At 43.1% G+C, this 22,813-nt stretch overlaps 1 protein-coding gene across 1 annotated transcript in view; it reads right to left on the reverse strand.

Moving 5' to 3' along the window:
* Positions 1-22,813, reverse strand: part of ERICH3 (glutamate rich 3) — an 85,556-nt gene that overhangs the window by 61,511 nt on the left and 1,232 nt on the right. The window contains exons 3-7 of the mRNA XM_055339752.1: positions 20,560-20,685; positions 15,690-15,761; positions 13,768-13,896; positions 9,015-9,173; positions 4,485-4,703 (exon numbers count right to left, since the gene is read on the reverse strand). Of these exons, the coding sequence (XP_055195727.1) occupies positions 4,485-4,703; positions 9,015-9,173; positions 13,768-13,896; positions 15,690-15,761; positions 20,560-20,685 (705 nt within the window). The remainder of the gene's footprint in view (positions 1-4,484; positions 4,704-9,014; positions 9,174-13,767; positions 13,897-15,689; positions 15,762-20,559; positions 20,686-22,813) is intronic.

A 22,813-nucleotide genomic window follows, 5' to 3' on the forward strand; every position in this document is an offset into this window, starting at 1 on the left:
TTCTTTTTTTTCTTTACTTTTAAAAGTATTTAGAGGATGATTTGAGGGCAGCAGTCATAAAATGAGTCAATTTCATGTGTAATTTACTCATGATAGCCACCTGTCCTTAAATAAATCTTTTCTGGATTGAAATAAAATAAATCAAATTACTAAAGGAAAAGTGCAAGACCTGCCCCACTGTGCTAATTCTATTCTATACCTAAGGACCCAGGAGCTAGTGACAACTCCAAGAGACATCTAGAAAGCTACTGAAGTCATGCAGCAAGATGACTACATCCTGAATACAAAAGCAAGTGTCAAGGTCTAAGCCTATGGTGATGGCTAATAAAGATGAGGAAGGGTCAGAGAGGAGCAAGATGAGAAGTAAAGGGAGATGGCAAAGAAGCATGAAAGTTGAATGTTGTGGAAGGCAAGGAAGGGAATTTTCAAGGAAGAGGCAATAATAGCCTAAAATTCTACTATCAAAGAAAAATCATGGTAAGTAGAAAATACAAAGTAAGATGTAAGAAGTAGTCTAATACCAAACAAATAAGTCTAAATACACTACTAAATAAAATAAATGTAACTGGACTAAACATTCGTTAAAGAAATAGACAGTCTCAGGTCAAAATACTTGCAAAGCATCCATATGCCACATAACTACATTTAAAGGCTAAAGCTTAAAAAAAAATAAAAGTAAAAAAAATAAAGTCTAAAGCTTAAATTTTAAGATATTAAAAGGCTGGAAGTAACAGGAATATATATACACCGTATGTAATATATGTCATTAAATACCATATATTAAATACTAATCTAAACAAATAAATAGGGGATCCCTGGGTGGCTCAATGGTTTGGCGCCTGCCTTTGGCCCAGGGTGCGATCCTGGAGTCCCAGGATCAAGTCCTGTGTCGGGCTCCCGGCATGGAGCCTGCTTCTCCCTCCTCCTGTGTCTCTGCCCTGCCCCGCATGTCTATCATGAATGAATGAATGAATGAATGAATGAATAAATAAATAAATAAATAAATATTTTTAAAAATAAATAAATAAATAAATAAATACTGTGAGACAAAGGAGATTTTTAAAGCCAAAAGAAATATGATAAAGAGGATCATTTTCTTAATCATAATCACTTCACCAGTAAGATGGAGTAATTCTAAATCTGAGAGCTCATAACCAGGTAGTCTCAACACTTACAAAGCAGGATGTGACATAATTACAAGAAAAAAACGGACAGATCTACGGTTACAGAGAATGAATAATCCTTAGACCTCAGGAACTGAGCAAGGAGATAAACAAGAATGCTAAGCATGTGAAAACAGGAATGACATAATTAACATTTCTTATCTATTGGGCATTTATAGAACTCTACTCCCAACATTTAGAGACTCATTTTCTCTACAAAAACCTAACATATTATATTAGCCCACAAAGAAGTCTCCACAGATACCAAAGAACCAAAAATCTTAGAGAGCACGGCGCTTTGTTTTTAAAGTAACATTCGGTGAACAAAAAGGAACTTCTTGGAATTTAAAAAAGGCACCAGAGGAAAAAACTCAGCAGGATGTGCAGAAGATAAACCCCGAAGAAGCATCCAGCAAGTAGAACAAGAAAGACAAAGAAATAGAAAATAGGAGAGAAACGATAAGACTATGAGAGCATGAGGGTGGTAGCTCCATCAGTCTCCAAAAAAGGGGATTCCAAATAGAGAAAACACATGTTTGGAAACAAAACAAAACAAAACAAAACCAGAGACCAAGTCGAGCTGAAAGCCTGTGACTTGGCAGACAGCCGTGCTAAGGCCCCGGGGCCGCCGGGCTGCCTGCCCGCACAGGCCAAGCTGCAAACCTCTAGCTCGTGGGCTCTGGAAGCCCAGTCCCCGGACCACATCCCTGCTGGGCATCCTGGGGCCACCCTGGGCCACGCTGGGCCCCAACTGGGTGCCCCATGTCCCCAGGAAACCCTTGTGACCTGCCCTCTCTGACTTCTCAGTAGAGCCTCTTCAAACTGCCGAGGAACCAAACTCAGACTCTGACCCAAAGGGTCCATTCAGCTTCTTGGTCCAGCAGATCCTGTTCTTTCGTCACAGTGCCGGGGTCAAGCTGAATTTCTGAAGTTTTGGGGTACATAAATGATAGAGCTTCCCAGGAAACCAGGACTCGGTTAACAAAAGTCAGCAGGCTGGTCGCTCCGGGAAGAAGCGAGACATGTGATGGGGCAGGAAGCGAGGGTTCAGGGTGGCCAGCAGGGCTCTAGGGCCTTAGGGCATAGCCACGTGGATGTGGTGTCTTCTGGGTTATTGTTATTGAACTTGCACATGGAGATTTTTTTTTTTTACTATTTTTTTTTTTTTATTTGAGAGAGAGTGTGAGCAGTGGGGAGGGGCAGGGAGAGAGGGACAAGCAGACTCCCGGCTGAGCAGGGAGACCAACGTGGGGCTCCAACCCAGGACCCTGGGATCATGACCTGAGCCATAGGCAGATGCCTAACTGAGCCCCCCAGGTGCCCCCCCACCCCCGCACATATAGATTTAATAGGTTTTCATGGCTTAGGAGCTATCCAAACCTTAAAAAAAAAAAAAAAAAAAAAAAAAAAAAAAAAGCATGACTGGGTTGAGTTTATCCCAGTGTATATACTTGGACACCAGAAAATCCAGCGCGGCAAGCATGCGAGTATGATGAGCAACTCCCTGGTTTTGCTAAGGAGAGGTCACATCCTTCCAGGGCACTCCTATGGGGCAGTGGAGGGAGACCAGTGCCACGTCGAGCTCCGAGGCCAGTGAGCAGGTGCAGCAGGTCGGATCGTCCTCCCCACCTGGAGCACCCCTCCTTCTCCAGCGGTCACACCTGGGCAGCAGAATTCAAGGAGAACTGACCTGTCTGGGGGCTCAGTGGGCTCCTAGAAACATCCCACCGCTCTGTTGTCCCTGAAGGCAACCGACCCCAGGAAGGGGCCTCTCCTCCAGTCTGGGGGGCCCAGCACCAGGGGACGACGTGACCGAGAGGTCAACCTTGCTCCTCCCTTTTGCAGCCAGTGCCCCAGATGAGGCTCCATCCCTTTGGGACTTGCGGCCCAGCAAGCCCCCCAGGAGGCGTTTCAGTGCACACACACCCCCCCCCCCCCCCCCCGCGCACTCGCAGGAGGCCTGGGCCTTCCCCTCTCCCCAAGGGGCTGGGACAGAAGTGCGACATTTGGTCCGTGCCCATCTGAAAAGAGGATGATGTCCAGGTTGTGTGAGGCCACCGCCAAGGTCAGGAGCCTGGCACCGGGGTCCAGAGGGCACCACTGCCCCCCCACCCGGCCTTGCCAGGTGCGGGGCTGCGCTGAGGCTGGACAGACGCCGGGCGAGCCTTGGACAGCTCGCAGCAGGAGAGGAAAGGGGACAGGTGTAAGGGAGAAGTGGCTGAGAGGGAGGATGCAGGAGTACAGAAATCCCCTATACGATTTTAAATAAAAACTGCTAAAATGAAAGGAAGAAAAGGCAAGCAAGCGAGCAAGCGAGCTTCGCCACTGTAATCTGAATAGATTAAAGCGACAGTCAACCAGGCTTCAGGAGACCTGGAGGTAGGAGAAGGGACAGGAGAATCTTAACCAGAGAGGAGAATGACGGGCGGGGGGCGGGGGGGGGGGAATCAAGGACACAGGGCACAAGTGGGCCTTGGAAACCATAAGAAAGAAAGAAAACTGGTGGAAATGGAATTGAAAGGAGAGAGTTTGAGCACAACGAAGACAGGTCCAGTTTTTTGAGGTCCTTGATGAGGACAGCTGGGGGGCCCAGATCCAGATGGGAGTGAGGGGGGCTGAGAAGAGCCAGCAGGCAGCCTGCACCCCCGGTTCCCCGTCAGTGAAATGCAGACCTCGCCACCCACTAATAATCGCACAAGTTACACATAGTAACGCTTAGTTGTATATTTACACGATAAAAGTAAGAGACCTTTGCCTTCGTACTAGCCTGCATCTATATAAAGTCTAACTGGCCTTAGGACTATTTTTTTTTTTAATCAGTATTTTGAGAAAATAAGTACCACGAGCTACAATAGTCTCAAAAGAACACTGAGCGAAAATATCTTCTAAATATCATACCATAACTTTGCAAAAGTCGTTTTAAAAAGAAGCTTTGGTAAGATATTTCATATGGCATAGTGTGTACACTTATGTCCCTGAATTTTCACAAATTAAATGTTAAAGTACATGTGATTGGACGGGCAAATTGGAGGAAATAAATAATTTAGAAATGGGCCCAGTACAAACTAATTTTGACCACAAGATTTACTGGATTTTTTTTTAAATTAATTGTGCTAAATTAGTTACTGACCTGAGCTACTCAAATATTTGATTTCAGGTTCATCCAAGCTTACAATTACATTTATAAAATTATTAAATGTATTTTTACGAGGCATTTTGCATTTGGTTTCACTAGATTCGTTCGTACTGCACATCTAGAAATTTAATAGTTCAATGTAATCTATGCTAAATTAATAAAAGAAAACTTGATTCCACATTTACCCTGGTAAAGAGAGGATCTAAGCCATTTGGAGCAGTGGTTGGACGAAATCTTCTCCTTCTCCATGATTCAAGTCTATTTTCCCTTGTGATTTTTCCACTGGGGGGAGGAGGTGGAGGAGGAATAGGCATCATGTAATTGTTAATGTTTGGAAGTTGAGAGCGATTCACTCCCTGTGCATTGTCCATGGAGTTCTTGAACTTCATCGCTGCCTTCTTGCCCTGTAATCACATTTCAGGACATAACCACCAGTAAAACAGAAGCAGTGACCAAGGTGACCCGAGATTAAAGACAAGACGGTATGATTTACGTTGCACGTAAATACAACTGACATTGATAGGCAGACTCAAAACACTTCATTTGTTTTATCGAAAAATGCATTTTGTAATATCCATAGAAAGTTAAATTTCCATGACTCTCTAACGTCATTTAAGTATATTTTTAAGCCAAATATACAGTGATTGCATTTTTATAGTATTTTGGGATTTTTCCTCAATAATCCATCATATCTATGGAGCCTGGTACAATTAAACAATTTAAAATCGAGGAGTTGGCAAGTATCGTACTTTGAGGTTGGGTTGGATAGTCCATTTAACAATGGGGTGTTAATACTTTTTTTCGTATTGATTTCACCTATCCAGGGGTTATAATATTCCCTGATAATATAATATCAAAGAACCAAATGTAGACTCTGACCCAAAGACACTATTTAGCTTATTTTCTCCTAGAAATCCAACTTGTGGGAATAAATTCTACCAAAATAACTGCACAATACATTGATGTAAATGTGTAAAAGAATACACACACACACACACACACACACACAACGAATTTAGTTGAACCATCAAGTCCATCAATAAGAGAACACTTAACTAAAATTTTCTTTGTCTTTGTAACAGATTCTCACCAGGCTCCAACAAGAATTGTATGAATCTATTCATCCTGACATAAAAAGGTCTATGTAATGTGATCCCATATTTCTTTTAAATGCATTTTTATGTGGATTTTGATAAAATCAGGGAGGATAGGAAGACAGTAAATTTAGGACTTGGATTATTGGGAGATATCATTTTCTATCTCATATATCTTTGTATTATTTGGAAAAAAAATGTATCTTTGTATTAATCCGAAAGTAAAGATCACCAAGGGTGTAATCAATAATTATATCACATTTTTTTCAAATATATTTGAGTCTTTGAATTTTCATAAATTGGTCATTTTTGTGCATCTGAGGTAGTTTTCAAACTTGAAGGCATCTTTGATCACTATTACCCATTTTATACCAGTTTTTTTTTCCAGCCAATTTAGTCTTTGAGATACTTATATATAGTGAAATTTAGTGTTAAGAAAGGGGAGTCAGTGCTCGCTTCGGCAGCACATATACTAAAAAAAGAAAGGGGAGTCATTCTCCAAACATTTCTCACTACTAAATAAGTAAAAGCAGGATAAATAAAGGCATGTATAGTCCATATTTTGATGGAAAACACCACTTGTGAACAGAAAGGGATTTAAATAGATATTCACCAATGAATTTAGAATTGTTAAAATAGGTGATATTGAAGGTGCTATTTATGTTCTCATTTTTCTTTTCTTACATTTTCTATCTTTTTCTGTGATGATGTGCATTGATATTATAATAACAAATATAAATCAAGTGGAAATAATAAGGACAATAAATTCAATGAATCCAGAACTTTGGGGACTTGGTATTTTTTAAAATGATTATTTCTAAGTAGTAATTGGTCCATTGTATGCTTTATTTGGAAATGGTTTAATAAATTTTTTTTAAAATTAGCATGCCATTCCTTACCTTGCTTCTTTAGCCCACAGTGTCTTGGACATCTTTCCATGCTGGTAAAAATAAGTTTACCTTATTTTTTTTTGTTTAACATACTTTAATAAACTATAATGTTTTTAAACAACATCCTATTAAATTTTAGGTGTGTTCAAATTTAGGTGTGTTCACTATTACAAATATTATAATACAGAGTATTCTTGAATCTATTCCTTTTCACATATTTCTAAAATAAATTCCTATATATAAAAATGCTTGAGCATGGTCATTTAAAACATTGATAGATATTCCCACATTGCCTTCACAAATAGTTTTATCAGTTTCTATGCCATCAATAATGTGTGAGAAACTCTCCTTGTAAGGATAATCATTTTCAATCAAGTCATGATTTTTACTCAGTTGCATCTTAACCACCCTGTTTTTGACCCGATTGCTTTTGCCTAAATCGAAGACCCTCACTCCTGATACTTAGAAACTTGCTTATGTCTGTTGTCCCTTCAAACAATTCCCAGGTGTATAACTTTTACTGTTTTAAGAAAGCAGCAAGAATTTAGTGGGTACTCACTGCACACTCAGCAATCATGAAGACTACTAGTCTTTAGCAATTTCTTGTCTGATTTGATATTAAATCATCTTCATCATCGATGCCATGGAAAAAAATTACACATATTCTGGCAGTTTAGTTTGCCTATGTACATATAAGCTTCAATAAGTTAGAGACTTTTGTCTGCCTTGATCGTTGATAAATCACTAATGCCTAGAGCACTATCTTGTCCATACTAAGTGCCCAATAAATATTTACTGAATGAAAAGTGTAACTTTAACTAGTTTAAATTAACATGGAATTGATCTTGTCAGCCTGAGTAAGCTACTCTTAAGTGCCTATCCCTCAATCACTCATATCCCAAAACTTGAAAACAGGCAAATAAAAGACCCTATGCAGATTTAACTAATAAATCCATCCAATGGCTCAGAGCAGAATGGGAAAATCAGCTGAAGGAAAAAAAAAATCTCTCCCTAGCCTGCAGAACTTGAATATTACTTGATTGGTAGCATTTACAAATCTAATAGGAAAAAGCATCTATCAAAGCAGAGGAGCTTAGAAAAAATCTATAATCACCTTGGCAAATGTGCAAAGTACCCATCCAAGTACTGTCTAGGGGAGAGAAAATCCCACTCATTGGACTTCAAATATTTCCAGTCCTAATGGCAAAGTTATCCCTGGAAGATACATAGGGTTTTAGCCAAAGATCTTTGAGTTTTCTGGTACCTTTGGCAAGCCCATTCCCAAGATGAGATAGGTACATCAAGCCATTTTAACCTGATTCCATTCCCCTATATGCCCTCATTCTGATTCCATGCTCACTAGGCAACCTTCTCATTGTGATCTGGCTTCTCATGTAGGTCAGTCTACAGAGGGATAGTGTACTGCTTCTACAGCTTTGATTAGTTGATATCTGGTGAATTAATGGCCCCCTGATTATGAGTTGGCTGATGATTTTAGTTTACCATCTGGATCAAAACAAGCCGGTACCGTGTCATTTTCATTAACTTGAGACAATCTTTCAGGACCTGACTGTTCCTGTACACTGGGTGAAAGAGGAAATCTCTAGGCTTTCAGTGTGGACACCAGATCCTAGCGTGTCTGCCTAATTGACTTATGACCCCACAAGCTTCTTCCTGACCCTAAGCACATGTCCCTAAACAAAGCACTACGACTCTTGGCTTAATTTTTCCTGCTTTCTAGGAAGCTACTACTAAATTAAGGTTTGTGAAAAGTGCTTCATAAGCTGAAAAGCATATTAAGTGGATAAAATATTACTTTTAGGGTTATATTTATACTCTTATTATGAAACAATCATTTATTTGCCTGGATTAATTTCTTAGTATCGAGATTATCTATCCATCAGCTCTAGATAAAAAAAAATACCTTAATTTCAAAAACAAAGAAAAAAATATCAACTTCATATGTCTTACGTTTCCTAATAAGAAATGGAACTAAATTCACCCATGTGAATACAGTGACAATTATTCTCCTGACACGGGTTCTTTCTTATGCTGGCAAACATTTCTTCTTCATGTTTGAAATACAAACAATACCCTCCCTTATTACTTAATGTCCTAATTATTCCTGCCTGTTTAAGCAACTCCTATTTTATGTTTACCATGACCCCCTCTATTAAAATAAGTTAAAATTACCAGGGACACAACCTTGAAAAGGAAGCAACGTCAAGCTTCTATGTGTGATTGATTCACCATTTTTTAAAGACGGACGTTCTTTTTCTTCTATATCCAACCTTCTCCAGAGTCAAACTTGAAGCAATTTCATACACTGATGGTAAAGTAAGTCAGCATGCAAATGCAAGCCTATTCTTGGAAAGTTTCATTTTCTAGGTTTCATGCATTTAAAATTTAGAATCAGTCAACACTGGGTCTATTCTGATAGAAGTCATGTCTGGCTATAAAGAGTTTCTCTTTGTATGACCATTCAAATTAATGAAAGATAATCTATATTATTACAAATCTATTCCTTACTCATTCTGCTTAATTGCACAGAAATTATAGGCCTTCCAGTTTAAGGAAGATATAATTAAACAGAAGTACATAGTAAATGCTTAGTAAGTGCACAGTACAAATTTCACTGAGTAGATTAATTGAATCTTGCGTCTGAAAACCTGTGATAATCTAATATTCTAATAAAGAATAAAAAGATATTTCTTGAAAAAGTAACATTTACCCCAATGGGAAATGGAGCTTCATTTTCCAGCAATGAGGTTTTCGATCTGGTCCCCGGAGTTATCTTTGGAACAGTTCCTAGGGCAGGATTACTGGGAAGAGGCTTTAATCGAATTGGAAGCTGCATATTTCCTGGGGCAGTGTATGGTCGAGGGGCTGTCTAGACAATTAAGGAAAAAAATTCCATTTAAATTAGTATCTTGACATGTTTCCAGAACCAATTAATAACCCAACAAATTGCCTAGAGTAATTAATGGTGCCTTTTTACTGAACAGATTAAACTTTAATTATGTCCTTCCATTATACATAGCCTTATGACCCAAAGTATTTGTTAAAACATATGGCGTGGAAGTCCTCTACATAACTAAATGCCACAATTATAGAGTATTCTAGACAAAGATGTTCTCTGCTAGGTCCCTGCATTTTACCCACTTTGTAAACTTGCTGTCAATACCTAATATATTCAGTGCGTAAAATGGCTTTGCTCAATTAAATGGTACCTTGAATAATGTTTCTATTTTAGAGATCTAAAGGGATATGATTGGAATGGACTCATTTCCGTTTAAATGTTTTCAACACAAACTACTGCAAGTCCTTTACATCTCCAGAATGGTGCTGAAATAAAAGCAGACAATATGATTCAAAAAGAGGAAAGGCGGATGCTTAACTATAATGCATTATCATTTATTCGACTTCTCCCTTAAAACACCAGGAAAGTAAAAATTTAAAAACAGTCACTGGCAACTGGAAAACACTGTGTGAAAATGGAGATTTTTCCATTTGCTCCTCTTCTCTGCCTTCTCTGCCCTGCTCTGCCCTCCGGGGGTCATTGCTTTATGGAATCCAGAGATTCCAGTTGAATTTAGCCAATGAAAGGCCCTGGCAAGAGATCAGAAGATAAGAGGCAAGAGGCTGGGGTCTTCATTCTCCTGGACCCTTCCCACCCAGGTTGGGATGGGTCATCTGGGTCCCTCCCCCGAGTCCGCCGCTCCACTCAGGCAGTCATCTCCTTGCTTGTAAGCACTGCTGGTGCTGGTACCCAGTCCTTCCCTCTCCCTCTCCTCCCTCTGGGGCCTATGCACCATTTCCCAGGGTGCTGACCCCAACATGCTTGACATCCCCAGTTGGTTTTCCTTAACCCTGCTGGCATCTTTGTAAATAGTTTCTTTATTAAACTCTTCCTAATTACCCTATTTGTGTGAGCCATCTGTTTCCTGCTGAGACCCTGACTGATGCATTTTCTAATCAAGAATGTACTGCAGAGAATACCAAAAGTACCAGTATGGAGCATTAGGAATGCCGTTGGTGGCACGGATAGGACACTGTGAGTTTAGTATAAAGATCAGCGATGTCTCAAGAAGAAAAACCAACGCTTTTGGCCCTGTTGTTCGATCACAACAAAAAAAGTTGGAGACCTGTTAAGGATAATACATGTACAGTTGGGTAAGAGGGTGAGACGGACGGCATACAAACGACTCATGAATAAGGCTTAATGAACTGACTCAAGAACAGTGAAGAACAAATGTTCAACTCTGGAAAAGTAGTGTGCAAATCCATAAAAGAATGATAGGGCAGCTCCAACCACCAGAAACTGGGCTCGGTGCTAGCTTGCCAAGCACGTCATGTGCCGTTAAATGTCTGATTTTGTTACGTCAACATTCACTGGGTTCCAACTATAGGCACTGGGGACACTAAAAAGTAACTTTTAACTTAGTGGCAATGCAAGATGACTAGTGCCAGATACACCCCACAGATACGGTGACAGAGGCAACAGCAATAACAGAGTATCTGAGACCCAACAGAACTTAGAACTGAATGTTACTTGGAATAAACCAATGAGATGAGGAAAATTCAGGTTTCCACAGAAGCATTTTATCCAGATGTATAAGCAAGAGAAGAAAACGGACGAGCAGGGAAGAAGGATGATAAATCTGAACATCCAGGTAGGTAGAAAGCCAGGTGTGAGACAGACATGGGAAGGGTAGCAAAAATACTATCCCCCAATATCTGCTTTTCTTTCTTCACCAGTAGCAGAATTTTTATCAGGGAACAGGCCATCATAAATCAAGACTGTATTTCCCAGCGTCTCTTGCAACTCTGTATAATATATGCCTCCGTTTCGGCCAATAAGATGTGAGTGGAAGTGATGCATGAAACCTCCAGATCGTGGCTTTAGAAGACGTGTACCGCCACGTGCCCTTTACCCCCTTCCCTGAAATACCTGCATAGTGGACTGCCTGCCACCTTGGCTTACGTAAATGAAGACAACACGGCACGTTTGGCAGATCAAGGACACACCAGAAGTCTGAGCTTTTGATGACTGCATAGAGTAGAGATGAGCACACCTGCTTAGGTTCGCGTAACGCATTGGGGTGGGGAGAGCATCCTTTGGTTTAAGACACTGTCATTTTGGGTCTCTGCGCACAAGCCTATTTCATGCCCAACAGAGAAAGCCAAGTGGATTGAGCGAGGCTACTTTTGATTTAAAGAAACAGGACACAAGGCTCTATGAGCCCAAATGTCTTAAAACCCACAAAGATAACTCAAAGTGGGGGTTTCCGAACGAGGGACTCAGATCGCCCAAAAGAATTCTTTTGAACTCCATAAAACAAATATGCCTAAGACTCTCACCTGTCAAATAATTCAACGGAACACACATACATTGAAAATCTAATGAAGGAATTCAAGAAATCATGTTAGTAGAAACTAGAGTATGATCTATTGGCTTCTGTGCTCTAAATTTTATTTCCCACATTTGCATACAGATATCATTCAGTTAGATGAATGTGGCAGTCAAATGTTCAACTGATTACATTTATCTCTAAAAACAAATTTGCACCATTCAACTAACAGCTGTGAGCTACAAACTGTTGTAGTTCACATCAGAAGCCACCTTAAATTTGCTATATTTTAAACCGCTCGTAATAGATTTTCTTGGAATAAATACGGCACCGTAGCTTAGCATCTTCAAAACTGTGCCAGAATGAGAAGCGGAATCGACTACCTGGTGATTACCCAGCTTAGCTGAGCGTTTCTAATTCTTAGGAGACGATCTCTGGGGGTGAATTTTCCGAGCTTGTGCAGAATTGGTTGAATGGCTTTCCACCGTTTTAACGGGAATGGTGCAGCTAAATGCCTACATGCTACTCTGAAGGCTTAGGTTCAATTAGTGACCAAGTGCAATAACTATTCAATCCCGGATGCTCTCTTTCTATATTCAAGAAAGTTAAAAGAAAAATTGATGGCAATATCCCAAGAGGATTATCATCTCCCTCTCAGTGGCCCGTGGAGGTCAGGAGTCAAATTGAAAGGCTATGTATCCAGGTTGGGAGAACGAAGAGGAAGATTTGAATTTCTGTAAAATGGGAACTCCAATTCCAAGAGCATAATAGGCATCCCTTACGGTGCGGAAGCACCAGAGGGGGTGACCAAGTGAAGAATCGTGGCTTCCCAGATAGAAAGGCTTCTGAAGTGCTGGTGTCAGTGTTTCCTGTAATTTTTAAATTACTTTCTCGCTCCTGCCACATTAAGATCTCCTGGATGTATCATAAACTACTTATTGAGGGTGTTCAGCTGGAAAATTGAAAAGAAAGCCTTTCAAGGGTTTTTCCTCTCTGAAACAGGTGGGAAGATAGAAAACAGCACTTGATTGTTTCTTTTGTTTCAACCAGGTTAAGCTTCTGAGCGCCTAGTGAATTTGCCATCCAAGAAAAGAATTATTTGTGCACGTATACATTTAAACGAAGCTTGGAAATATGGTAACAACAAAGGGAAAAGCGTTGCTTTTTCAGAACTTGAGCTGTTCATCGGGAGATGTCAAAACATATTTACCTTTGAAAGATGTCAGAGCTTAACACTATACGAGATGAACCTACTTCAACAATCTGTGAAAGCTTTGTAATTTCTCTATAAATATTGTGCAAGCCCCAAAAATGTTCATGCTAACAAGGACACGTATTAGGCCACACAAAGCAAGAATAAAGATGTAATAATCAAGCAATCCATTTATGACTTAATAAACCATCAACCTCCGGCAAGTATCCTGCAAACCTTTTCCCGTAAGTCTATTGTTTCAAGCTGCCTCGCCTTCCTTCAAACAAATCCCATCTCTGGATGGTAAATGAATCGAACTGGAATGCGATGTCGCCGTGCGATTTCTTTAAACAGAATCTCTGTACTTTTAACTGTGTTTATGTTAGAGTATGCACACGTGCTTTCGATAAAAGAAACACAAATATAAGTGTCTGGCCCAATATGCTATACAGCGTGATTGAGTTTTCGTGACAGATAAGGTGAGAGGTGGGGGGGAGAGCCAGGTAAACTCCAGAGGTCAGAAAACATAAAACATTCATGGAACAACGAGTGATTCGATCTTGCGGAGTTGAGGGTGCTAAAGGGTGATCATGAGAGGAAATGCTGGGCTGGTTAAACTGACACCATGCGGCGTAGGGTCTTACAATGTCAGATGAAAGAGTCTAGGTCTTTCTAAAAATGTCACAGAGCCAGTTGGGGTAAGTGACAAGTAATCTGCACTTTAAGGAAACTCCTCTAGCAGGAGCAAGCAAAAGGGACTTGCCAGGGGCCACACTGATTGAAAGTGGAACGTTCAGTAACGACAGTTGACCAGGTCCAAGCCCACGTCGTCAGGATTCAGAATTACACGGACGAGGACTCAGAATTCTTTCTGGGAGGAATGAGAAATTACATACTGATTAGTGGGAATGTTACAGGACAGAGTGTTTAGTATGACTCACCAGTGTTACTGGACTGGAATGTCCTTCGTCAACCACAACACTGTGGCCACGGTTAGTCTTTGGGCCCGCCGGGGGGTGGGGAGACAGGACCGGCATGGTATCTTCTATAGCCCATCTTGCAGGCTCCCCCTGGAATCAGAAAGTGATTTAACCAATTGCTGCATAATCAGTCATCGAGGGTAGGTTCCTGCCTGGCAGGTCAGGAGATGCTCTATCGCTGGAGAAGTCCTCTCCGCTACCTTCAAGTGTTCCTCCCGAGGCCTAGCAGGACAGTCAGAAAAGGTTTGCAGCGCTGGGGCCCGGGTGTGGTATTGAGAGGAAGCAACCGCAGTCCGCGCCTTGGAAACAGAGCTGGACTCAGGCAGACACAGCTACAGGTGCACTGTATCCTGAGCGTCAGCCACCCTATCCGTTAACCGGCTTTAAGCAGGTCGCGACAAGAAGCACGATGCTCCTCCCAGCTCTGATCAGGAAAGGCTACCAGAAACTTACTCTTCTACCTTAAAAAAAAAATTAATAATTAAATCATGCCCCAAGCCAAAGGGTTGCCCATTTTATCAAAGGAACCTAAAATCATAGGCCTTTCAACCAAATGCTGCTCTAAAGCGAGAAGTGTTACAAACAAACATCCTGCAGGGAGTAACCGGGGCGCGTGTGGGGAACTCCTGCCGGTGCTGGCATCGGGGTGCAACCCCCCCGCCCCCCGCCCCCCGGGGTTGGCATCTGTTCCCCGCGCCTTCTTACCCAACACTTCAGCGGTAAGCTAATGAATCTGTGACTCGGTCCTTGATGTGGGACGACATGGGCAAAGTTGCATTAACCACAAATCCCTACACGCCAACTTTTCTGATCTGGAAAAACTGACCTCTCTGCTGATTTAACGACACTTTTGTCACAAGATTATCTTTGGGCCAGGATGAAACCGACGGATGTGAGGCCACCCGGCAAGAGGGAAAAAGTACCGCCTTCCATGGCAGGTGGTTCTCGGGGAGCTTAGCAAATATTCCTCAGTTTGTGCCATGTGTCGGGGGCCCCATATTTGTAATATGACGCGGAGGATGAAGAATAATCTCTGAATCTGAATGGCCGGAGAAAGTGAATACAACCGCCAGCCTGCAGGGGAACCTCTCAGACTTGCTTAATTGAGTCTCTCGTCTCCCGATGCAAATGTATAGGTTCCATAAGTTCACTTCAAAGGAGGGATATCGAATACAAAAATAAAAAAATTTTTTTTTAAACACCTTGCACAGAGTCTCTAAATCTTATGCTGCTGTTTGCCCAGGTAGATCTCTCCTACCATCTATTTCAAGGGTCGTGTTCGCATGGAAATGTGCCATTGGATAATTCTTATAATGCCATCTTCCATCCCACTGGCAACATCCCCATCTATCGTCAGCGTTTAAGACACAAAACAAAAATCCTTTGGCCTCTGTCACATCAATCGAGAAGAGACAAAAGCAAAATTGTAAACTTGAAAAGAATGGTCCCATGTCTCCGTTGATAGGTTTCTACCTTCTAAAATTTATTTTGCAGAACAAGCTCCTACTTTGCCGTGATCTTCTGAGTGATGGTGGCCGACGTACAGTCTTGGTGAGACCATTACCTGACTTCAGCTATGAGTTATTCAAAAGTAGAGCGCCTCGGAAAGCTTCAATGATAGTATCATTGACTTTTTTTTTAAGATTTTATTTATTTATTCATGAGAGACACGGAGAGAGAGGCAGAGACCCAGGCAGAGGGTGAAGCAGGCTCCCTGCAAGGAGCCCGATGCGGGACTCAAACCCGGGACCCCGGGGTCATGCCCTGAGCTGAACGCAGATGCTCCACCACTGAGCCGCACCCCCCCCCCAGGAGCCCCAGCACCACTGACTTTTAAAATCATAAAATATTATTAAGTAAAAGAGAATTACATAGCTCCTTACCTTAAATCTCTGAATTCGCTCCTTCCTAGCTAGGATCTCCAATTTCTTTTTGATCTCAAGCTGGTGGTGACGCTAAGCATACAGGAAAGAATGGAGGAAAAACTCACGTCAACCATAACAAAGATTTTTTTAGAGGGAAATAATCCCAGCAACTGACTATGTTCCCACTTACTCCCCCTTGTCACCGAGTGGAGGAGTCACCTGCCTAAGTGTGCAAGTGGGGATATAAATTGGTGCACCTCTTTGGAAAGCCGACTCCTAACCCAAACCGGTGAAAAGCGCCCCTACCCTTTGACCAGAACATTTCACTTCTGCACCTAGGAAGAAATCGGAATTAAAGGAAAACACATCTGCGTTATGCGCAGCGATGCTACCCGAGAGGACTGTGGCCTTCAAAGCGAAAATTCAGAAGTAATATAAACCTTGTCAAGAATAGTTAACTTTGGGGCACGGCCATATAGAGGAAATAGAATATAATCCTTCAAGTAAGATTCATAAAGATTTCGTTTTAAGGGGAAAAAATGGAAAATGCATGTAATACACGAAAAATGTAAAATTTGGAATTTGCACAGAAATACAAAAAAAATTGATCAACCTCCGTGCTGTGTGGCTGTCCCCGCGCCAGGAAGGCATGTCCTGTGGGTCATCTCTTCGTGAACAATGCTGACTGCTGAGAGGTCTCATTCTCCCAGTCGGGAAACTGAGGCAGAGGGCGATGAACTTGGGCCAGGTCACACATGTAGTCAGTGGTTGGAGCTGCCTTCTGAAGCTCACTCCGCTGCACCCCGACTTCCTGTTTGTCTGTTTGCTTTTTATTTATTTACTTACTTATTTTCACAAAACTGTGTCCTTTTCACAACACTGCATGTTTTTATTAACGTATAAATATGAACAGAGACTAAAGGGAAATGTGAGTATGACAACTCTGAGGAGAAAGGACTTATATGTGGTTCTGTTCTCCCCTTTTTGTTTTTTACTTTCTCCTGTTTGCCTAATCTTCTGTAATATCTTAATTATATAATTTAAAGGTAAACCTCATGTGAAAATAATGGACTTACAATCCTCTGAAACCATTCAGACACAGCCGGGGGCACTGTAAAGGGGTTTTTTTTATGTGTTCTTGGTCCCTTCCTGCTGCCTCTGGGACCTTGCCGACCCCATCTTTCTTGTCTTTTTGTTTGGTTGGTTTTTAAAGATTTTATTTATTTATTTATTTATTTATTTATTTATTTATTTATTTGAGAGAGAGAGAGACAGCAAGGGAGGGAGGGAGAGAGAGAGAGAGAGAGAGAGAGAGATTGAACAGAGAACATGACGCAGGGGAAGGAAGAGGCAGAGGCAGAGGAAGAAGCAGAGACCCCAGAGCAGGGAGCCTGACCTGGGCCCCATCCCAGGACCCAGGGGCTGTGACCTGAGCAAAGGCAGGGGCTTAACCCACTGAGACCCAAGGTGCCCCACAATATTGCAAACCTTCTACAGGCACCTACCTCTATTCTCTGCACCCTCCTTCCCTTACTCTAGGTCACCAGGGCTCTGTGCCCTCCTTCCGTTTCCCTAGGTCACCAGGACTCTGCACCCTCCTTCCCTTTCCCTAGGTCACCGGGCCTCTGCACCCTCCTTCCCTTTCCCTAGGTCACCAGGCCTTTGCACCCTCCTTCCCTTTCCCTAGGTCACCAGGCCTCTGCACCCTCCTTCCCTTTCCCTAGGTCACCAGGCCTCTGCACTCTCCTTCCCCTACCCTAGGTCACCAGGACTCTGTGCCCTCCTTCCCTTTCCCTAGGTCACCAGGTCTCTGCAACCTCCTTTCCTTTCCCTAGGTCACCAGGTCTCTGCAACCTCCTTTCCTTTCCCTAGGTCACCAGGCCTCTGCACCCTCCTTCCCTTTCTCTAGGTCACCAGGACTCTGCACCCTCCTTCCCTTTCTCTAGGTCACCAGGACTCTGCACCCTCCTTCCCTTTCTCTAGGTCACCGGACCTCTGCAACCTCATTCCCTCACCCTGGGTCACCAGGCCTCTGTGCCCTCCTTCCCTTTCCCTGGGTCACCAGGGCTCTGCACTCTCCTTCCCTTTCTCTAGGTCACCAGGCCTCTGCACCCTCCTTCCCTTTCTCTAGGTCACCAGGACTCTGCACCCTCCTTCCCTTTCTCTAGGTCACCGGGCCTCTGCAACCTCATTCCCTCACCCTGGGTCACCAGGCCTCTGTGCCCTCCTTCCCTTTCCCTTGGTCACCAGGGCTCTGCGCCCTCCTTCCCTTTCTCTAGGTCACCAGGCCTCTGCAACCTCATTCCCTTACCCTGGGTCACCAGGCCTCTGGCCTTCCTTCCCTTTCCCTGGGTCACCAGGGCTCTGTGCCCTCCTTCCCTTTCTCTAGGTCACCAGACCTCTGCAACCTCCTTCCTTTTCTCTAGGTCACCAGGCCTCTGAGCCCTCCTATGCTTTCCCTCGGTCACCAGGCCTCTGCACCCTCCTCCTCTTTCCCTAGGTCACCAGGCCTTTGCACCCTCCTTCCCTTACCCTGGGTCACCAGGCTCCTTGCCCTCCTTCCTTTTTCCTAGGTCACCAGGTTCCTCGCCCTCCTTCCCTTACCCTAAGTCACCAGGCTTCTATCTCCCCATTATTTCCCACTCCCCGGGCGTCCCTGTTCTCAAGCAACCCAGGACCTACCTGCATCTCCACTGCCCTGCACTGCTTTAGCCCCCACTTTGGCTCCCAGAAATATCTGGGAGGCGGCTGACATTTCCAGCATCCCTGGCCCACTGCTTACCCCCATCACCCTCCTTGGTTCCCCGTAGTGCCCCAGGATTGCCCCAACAGCCCCCCAGCAGTGCCCCCCACATCCCCCCAGCACTCCCCTTCTGGTCTATGGTGGCTCCTTCCACCCAGGCCCTGGTCACTGAGCCAGTGTCCCCCCCGTCCCCCCGGGATGCCCAGTGGTCCCCTCCCCCGGGCGGCCCTCCGTTGCTACCCTCCCACCTCCAGTCTCTCCAGCCCGTGGTCCAGGGCCCACACTGCCCCTGTGCGCTCCCAGCTCCCCACAGAGCAGAGCCAACCCGAGGGCCTCACAGCCCAGGTCCTGCCCGCTGGAACCACCCGCAAGCTCCAGCCTCAGTGGCTCCCCGCCAAGGGCATGTCCTTTCCTCTCTCACCTCGCCTGCCCCCCTCTTTCCAGCCCTTTCTCAGGCCTCCGGGTGACGCCTGGGCTCTCAGGCCCTGTGCACACAGCAGGACCTGGGCTCAGCCTCCCCATCTCAGCATCGCCTCCCTGCCCAGCTCAGTCTGCTTTTCCTCCCCTTGGAGCGTGTGATCGCTTTCCACGGTCGAGTTTTGCTTTGATTTTTGCTTTTTTGGGGGGCTTGGGGGTCTGACTTTCTGTTTCTGTATCTCACAGCTACAGCCCGGATCTTCATGCTGGTACCTGGTAAGCCCACAATTAAGGACAGATGTTTCTCATATGCACGAATGCGTGAATATTAATGTAACATTAGTAAGCAGCATGGGCAGGAGCCAAATGTGAGACAAATGTGACAATTTAGAGACAGCTGTTTCATTTGTTAATTATATTAATATATTACATATTACATTATATAAAATATTATATATTGCACATGAACACTTGCCCAAGGTATCTGCTCCAAACTTTAAGAACCCATGAAGACTCTTAAGTAACAACATACTTACTACTTATGATGTGTCAGTTGCAGGAAAGTCTGGAAAACCAGACTTCAGGGATCAAAGCTAATACAGAAACTTGGTTCCCGACCGGTTAAATTTGAAATTCGGTATGAATTAATCTGCTGCACTATTTTTTTAGCACCAGTCGCCAAATTCCAACTAAGACTTTTATAAGCAAGCGCACCGAGGCCCGTAACATAAACGATGATCCCACATAACTCACGCCCAAGATATAAAACATAAAATGAATTCCTAAAATTAACAGATCATATATGTCATATTGGAACGCAGGACTTGCTCAATATAAGGGTAGCATAATAAGATATATTTTCAGCGGCACTACCCTTAGTGGCGGTTTACTGGCGATTCCACAGTTGTTCATAAACGTTTACTGCACTCACAGGTCATTGGTTTTACCAGCCAAGTTTTCTGATTTACTGCTGTACGGCCAGGCCAAGAAGTGACATGCTTTTCCACGGAGATGAAAATGGTGTTGATGCTGGAAACGCTAAGTTCCATGGAGCAAGGCTAAAATAATTTATCGAGTTAGCTAGATATCCTACTAAAGATGCCATGTCAGACTTGGAAAAAAAAAAGTTGTTGATGCCTGGTTTATGAATCTATGCTGACCAACGCGGCCTAAAGTAGGAGGGACAGCAGATGTTTCGATGCCTCTTCCCTGAATTTTAGCATACGGCTCAGCTTCAGAGCCTTAAAAGAATAACAAATCTGAAATAATTCATGGCAGCGGAATTACTGATATTTAAACAGATGTCACTTTTTTTTTTTTAGCAAATGGAAATTGAGGTACAGATGGTGAGAGCTGGTATGTTTTAGAGTAGCCATTATGGATTAAAAATCTACATTTGTTAAATTAAATATCACAAAATATATAATGATGTCCATATTCCTCCCTAACTGAAATGGAGCAGAGCTTACTTCATTCGGTCCCCTGGCTCCCCGCTACCCAGAGGGATGTAGGGCATTTCTCAGGGCACCTGGTTCCATTCCTTTTTGACTAAATCCAGGAGGAATGCCTGTGCTTCTGGGTTCAGAAGCATGGTGAACTGTTGCATTAGAAAATACCCATCAAAAAGAAAGAAAGAAAGAAAGAAAGAAAGAAAGAAAGAAAGAAAGAAAGAAAGAAAGAAAGAAAGAAAGAAAAGTATCCATCATAAGGAGAATGTAGCTACTTTACCTCCATGTCCAGAACCTTATGGAAGATAGCCTGAGCTAGGCACTCCCGGATGTATTTCTGGTGATCCCTCTTCATGATATTGAGTCTGTATTCTTTTTCAGAAAGCACTCTCCCACTTCTCGTGATCTGTCAGGAATAAATGAAACACACATGGAAACACAAGGCAGAAAATGGGTTGTTTGTCACCAAAAAGGGAGAGACAATGAGCAAGAGCGACAGAGGTGGTGTCTTCTAAGCCTAAGAGATTACACCACGGTGGTTGGTCAACTTTCACGTTTAATGACTATTTCATAAGGAAGAAAATAATCGGTCTCCTACACCCATCAGCAAGAAAACACCCCCAGGTGGTCCCCTTGACATTTCAAACAAGGTTGTCATTAGAGTCACAACGTCTCCTTGATGGAACCCAGGTGTTCCTTTCTTTTCTTTTTCTGAACACGTTTGGGAAGAGGAGGTGGGGAGCTTCCTTGGAACAGTGAACCGCGGCCGTGATCGCAGGGCTGATGATCTCAGGGGAAATAACTTCGAAGGGCAAGACATGTAAGCTACGGAGAGGTTCTCCTCAGTTTAAGAATCATTGGTTTCAAAAGAAAAATAATAATTGGCTTCATTACTTGATCTTCACACTGCTGTCTCTCCTTCCACTCTCCAACCCAGAATGTAATTTGTCATGATTCAGATGTTTCTCAGATTACGCAGTGCTGCGGGTATCAGACCTTCCAGATGGATTTCAGTTGGCCTCACTGAAAATGCCAGGAATGGTAGTTTCTGTGTTTCTTTTTTTTTTTTCTTTAACTTACTTGTTTTTTTTTTTTTTTCTTTTCTTTTACTCCTTCTTCAGGGCATATTTGTTGTATTTTTTCTGTAGCTTCTATAAACAGAGGGTGTTATCCTTCCTGGATTGTTCATCTCCTTCCTTCCCACTTAATTATGCCCTGCTCTTTCAGGTCTAATCCAAGCCCCCATATTTCTTAATTTTGAGAACTTGTTGTATGACACTGTTGTGGCAACGTATCAGGAGAGTTATGTTGCAAGGGATTGGATACTGATGATCTTTTTTAAATCTTTTACATATCTTTTTTTTTTTTTTCCCAATGGAAGGAAAGGATATGGTTCCAGAAAGTGTTTCCAATCACAGATAACTCAGTTACAGTCTTTGGAATGTATTGTCCATGGGACATCGTGCCATTTGTTTCCAACTGAGAAAAAAAATGTTGAGAACATCTCGTATTGTGGCCCCCTCGCCAGTTAACAGGTATCATTGTCCTCACCCCTCTGGGAGATCTGCTCTCCCCAACTTAGTTCTTTTATTTTTTAAGATTTTATTTATTTATTCATGAGAGACACAGAGAGAGAGAGAGAGGCAGAGACACAGGCAGAGGGAGAAGCAGGCTCCACGCAGGGAGCCTCATGTGGGACTTGATCCCAGGTCTCCTGGATCACGCCCTGGGCCGAAGGCGGTGCTAAACTGCTGAGCCACCCGGGCTGCCCCCCAACTTAGTTCTTAAGTTCAAGTTCTTAAGCTTGAACTTGCATCAGACTCAGAAAACAAGTTGAAAAAGGGATTGGTGGGCCTCAACCCAGCAGCTTCTGACTCAGTAGCTCTGGGCTGGGGCTCTAAAATTTGCATTTTCTAACCAGTTCCCAAATGATGCTGAACGCTGCAGAGTCAGGGACTGTATCTGAACCACTGTTCTAGAGAAATCTTCCTTCTGTGAGTCGTCATGCACATAACCAACGTTCAAAAATGCTTGTTCATGATGTTGGTAAGTAAATACAAGGTCCTTCCCGTTTATGCACAAAGCTCGCAGATTGTTACCCAAAGAAATAATGTTAACAGTAACCACAAAAATTGCAATAAGCGTTAATAAACACATCTCTTATTGCCACGACGATCCTGAGGGCTGGGTGGCATTGTCTTCACTTAACAACTGAGGGCGCTGGAGCTGAGAAAGTGAAGTCCATGAATTGCTCAAGATTCTGTGACCTGTAAACTGGCAGAGCCAGGTTTCAGCCAGGTGTGTCTGAAAACCAAGCCCCAGGAGACAAAAAGCAAGCTCTCTGGAGATCCCCCAGCCAGAGGGCCCCCCACGTCAACAACCAACAACCCTTAGCAACGCAATGCATATCCTGTGGATGCCATGGCAACAATAGTTAAGGAAATCCACTGTGCTTTAAGAAGGTAAACAGCTAAAATCATTACTCACACTTTGTATAACCACACCCTTTTCTTTCAGTGGAAAACTATAGTCTT

The sequence above is a fragment of the Nyctereutes procyonoides genome, unplaced genomic scaffold, assembly GCF_905146905.1.
Source record: "Nyctereutes procyonoides isolate TBG_1078 unplaced genomic scaffold, NYPRO_anot_genome, whole genome shotgun sequence".
NCBI classification, from domain to species: domain Eukaryota; kingdom Metazoa; phylum Chordata; class Mammalia; order Carnivora; family Canidae; genus Nyctereutes; species Nyctereutes procyonoides.